The 4,110-nt window shown below is 32.8% G+C and overlaps 1 protein-coding gene across 1 annotated transcript; it reads left to right on the top strand.

The window, feature by feature from the left end:
• The first annotated feature begins 2,561 nt into the window (after positions 1–2,561).
• LOC111907079 (glycine-rich protein 5) lies at positions 2,562–3,287 on the top strand. The gene has a single exon (XM_023902871.1). It carries the CDS (start codon positions 2,562–2,564, stop codon positions 3,285–3,287), a length of 726 nt encoding a protein of 241 aa, XP_023758639.1.
• The last annotated feature ends 823 nt before the right edge of the window (positions 3,288–4,110 follow it).

The raw sequence follows: 4,110 nt of genomic DNA on the forward strand, positions 1-4,110 counted from the left end.
TTCATATATTATTTTGTTTAAGTTTAGCACTACATATCTTTAATTATTGTTGATCTATAAAAGATCCAATGAGGAACGTAACAATTTCTGCAACTTAACTTTGTAAGTTATAAAAAGTTCTCAACAAGATGTGGATCCCTTCCCTATTACAACATCATTTAAAGTCATGAAGTTAGCATATCCCATAAGTACTTTACTATTAAGCTTACCTGAGTGGAAGGATAGGTGACCTTCCTGGAAACTTCATACCAGGTGGCCTAAAGTGCACAATATTACGATACATGGGGGATGTTAAAGATGGTATATGAGCAAGGGAATGGGCCGTTGTATTTTATAGGCATGTTAGGTCATGTGAAGGAGATGAATGTGGGTGGCTACTTAGACCAAATCCTATATCAATTGAGAGTGAGAAGTAAACATTCCTTATAAAGATGTGGATACCTTCGGATAAGAACTCTATGGTTTAGCATGCCCATGTGAGAGTAATTCCAACATGGGCGACTCACTGGGAAGTTTCCGTTTCAGTGGCTTAAAGCGGTGAATATCGTGATATGTACTAAAGGTGGATATTATAATAGCTGATATACCTCATTTACGATCTCTGTGCGCATAAAAACAAACTTCAGAAAACCAATCTTCATAAAGATAAATAAATTTAGGAAACAATGAGAAAGAGTATTGACCTAATAGATTAGAAATGATTAAAATTGATCTTATAGAACCTTCAAAAATTACAATGGCATATGTACTTAAAATTGACTATTTAGTTTAAGCAATATATAGTTTCTTTTATAAAAGAGTTGTAGTTGTGGTTTATAATTGTAACTAAGTGTAAGACCCATGTATTACATGGGTTCATTTAAAAAAATTAAATATGAAATTATAAACAATTGAGAAATTTGAAATTATAAGAAAAAAATAGGAAAGTAATGAATTGTTAAAATTAAAGTGTTTTTTCTCTTTTAAATTTAACCAAATAATTTAGATAAATAAACAAAGAAAACTAACAGACTTTAATTTAGAAATTTATAAATTTGAAGGAAAGTCAATTAATGAAATTGAAATGCATTTGTAATTATATTTATTGCAATTAATTTTTTTTTTGGAACGGCAAATTTAATCTACTCCTACACTACTCCTAATTCTCCACCTATGTCCCTCACGGGACTTGAATCCTCGACCTCAAGGAGAGAGGGCAACACCGGATACCGTTGGGCTAGAAGCCCTTTGATATTTATTGCAATTAATACATTTAATTAAATATTATGTGAAATTCAAATAAAAATGAAACAACCACGAATTTCCATGCGGAAAAAAATTTAATTAAAAATAACCACAAAATGACATATAACCAAATCAATAAAAGTGTGACATGTAATAAAAAAAATTTATTTTATTAAAGTAGACGTTCCACAACAAACTTTAGGGTGTTGTACTTAACTTTTATTTCAATTAAACATTGTTATTTAAAATTTTAAATCAGCACAGGCAATCCCATCGGTAACGCATGTTTGATTAAATTGTAAGTAATTGATAACTTGTAAGTAGTTGATAACTTACGGGGTATACATTTGTTACTTAAGTTTTTTTTTTTTCCTAACTTATGGAAATTTAACTTGTATACCATTTAGGTGTAGGTTTCTGGCCAAATATGAATTTTCTAGTCATCTTCATTGGCAAAATAAATTTTTCGGCAATCTTCATCTTGCATCTTGCTCTGGACCACTAGAACATAATGAACTATTTTTGGGGATGAGCAAAGATTACGGATCTTCTTCTTAAAGAAATATTGATTATCTCATGTATGTATGTGTGTGAACACTGGAAGTAAGAAATTTTGCATCTTGTTCATGTATGTGTGAACTCTAAGAACTTATAAATCATGTTCATGTATTCTTTATAAATTGATTTCATGATTTTTCATGTATTTTTGAACAAAAAAACTGAAAAAACTTTTTCTTCCCTTGAAATATTGTTCACATCTTGCCCAAAACCTGGAAATCTTATAAATCTTCTCCAGAACTCAAAACGAATATCTGAAAATGATTTTTGATAAAAAATAAAGAATCGATTTTTTTTGAAAAAAATAAAATTTGTAATATGTCATGAACGAACCCTTCAATTCAAACTAAAAAGTGAAATGTGAAATATATGATTAACAACTTGTAAAACTTGAAATCCGTGATGAACACACGCTCATTGAAATCTAAAATCTAAGATCTTTATTGATTTTACAAAAGCAGCCAAATATTTGTATACTTTTGTAACATTTTTATAGTTTTTTCATTTATCGTAACAATAACAAAATAATATGTGTATAATTAACATTTTTAAGTAACATAAAAACAAATAAAAAAATGTCGAAAGGTTTTGTTTAATAACATATGTTTTATTAAATATAAAACAATAACATCATTCCTTCATTTTAACACACAAAGTTCGGTAAATTTAATTCTATTTCAATCATCTTATTAAATGAGGGTCCATATCAATTTGTATATATACATATGATATTCACTCGTTAAAAGTTATAACTAGAAGATTAAGAAAAAGACTACATCATGGTTCGTAAGACTATTGTTGTTGTATCTTTTGTGTTTTTTATTTATACAATTGAAAGTGTTGCTGGAAGAAAACTTTTGGGAGAGGAAAAGACAACCCTTGGATATGGTGAGGGGGTAAGAAAGATTAGAGGAAGTGTTGGGTGTGAAGTTGGAGAAGGAAGTTGTGGTGAGATTAGAGGGAAAAATCTTTTGGATGGTGGTATTGCAGGAAACCGAGGGTTAGATGATGTGAATAGAGGGCAAGGAGACTTCAATTTTGATATAATTTTTGGACCTCGAACAATAAATGAAACCAAAACTTCAGACCCGGCTCCAGTTGGAAACTCAGATGATAACGGAGCAATGAACATCGGGGGATCTGCAAATGGAAATGGAATGGCATCTGCAGGTGGAGTTAATGCTAAAGGATCTGGAAACTCAGCTGGAACTGGAGCTGGGGCAGGAGCCGGATCCGGAGGTCGAGCTGGAGCTGGAGCTGGAGCAGGAGCAGGGGCTGGAGCTGGAGCAGGAGGAAGGGATCGAGCCGGAGCGGGAGCCGGAGCGGGAGCCGGAGCCGGAGCCGGAGCCGGAGCTAGAGATGAAGCCGGAACAGGAGCCGGAGCCGGAGGTGTAATTCCTCCCTACACTGCAGCTTCTCCTGGAGCTGCACCTCCTACATCTGGATATATGGCTACTGCTGAATATACATCCATTTTTGGATTTTTCAATCGTGGTGGATGGTAATGATGACCTTTAAAGACCAATGAATATTTCAATTTAACATTGAACTAAATAACTGGTTGAAGTTGTCTACTCATAGATAAACATGCTCGACTTCACTTTGTATTGAACATATATGTTCTATATCTCTTTATGTATTACGTATGATGTATCCAACAAAGCTAAATAAAATAATATGAAGATGCATGTTTTGTATATATCTCCTAACGTCATGTTTTGATTGCATTCATATGCAGGGGCTGGCCAGTATATAAAAAGTTATATATTAAATAGATAAGATTACATACCCTTAATCAAGTTTGCAAACCCATCAAATAGGATTTTTGCATCGAATTCAGTCAAAGATTAGGGTAACTCTTTTCGTATTATTTTGTTAAATAATTAAAAATAAACAATGATTATGATAATTCTCAAAACATTGGAAAGGAATAAGACACCGCAAAAATTGAAAATTAAAATCTCAAAACACTTCAAAGTCGTAGATGGAAACTAGATCGTTATCAAAAACAAAATTTAAAATTATTAACTACTCGACATGAAAAAAAAAAAAAAAAAAAGTGAAGTCTAGCACATATTAAAAATGAAAATCGTATGTCCTAATCCCCTGAACAATCATCGACAGTGGGGGACACCACTCTCATTGTTCTCCGCATCTCATGTCTGTTTCATCCGCCTCAACATCTCCTTGTGGTTGTCATCACTCAGGTTCTTGGCCTCGCTTTGACAATGAGGCTCCCCCTGAGCACCTCCTCTCTCTTCTTAATCGATTCTATGCAAGTTTACACCATAAATCCATAATTATTCTTCAACGTAATTAACCGAATGC

Source organism: Lactuca sativa, chromosome 5 (genome assembly GCF_002870075.4).
Source record: "Lactuca sativa cultivar Salinas chromosome 5, Lsat_Salinas_v11, whole genome shotgun sequence".
Lineage (NCBI taxonomy): Eukaryota > Viridiplantae > Streptophyta > Magnoliopsida > Asterales > Asteraceae > Lactuca > Lactuca sativa.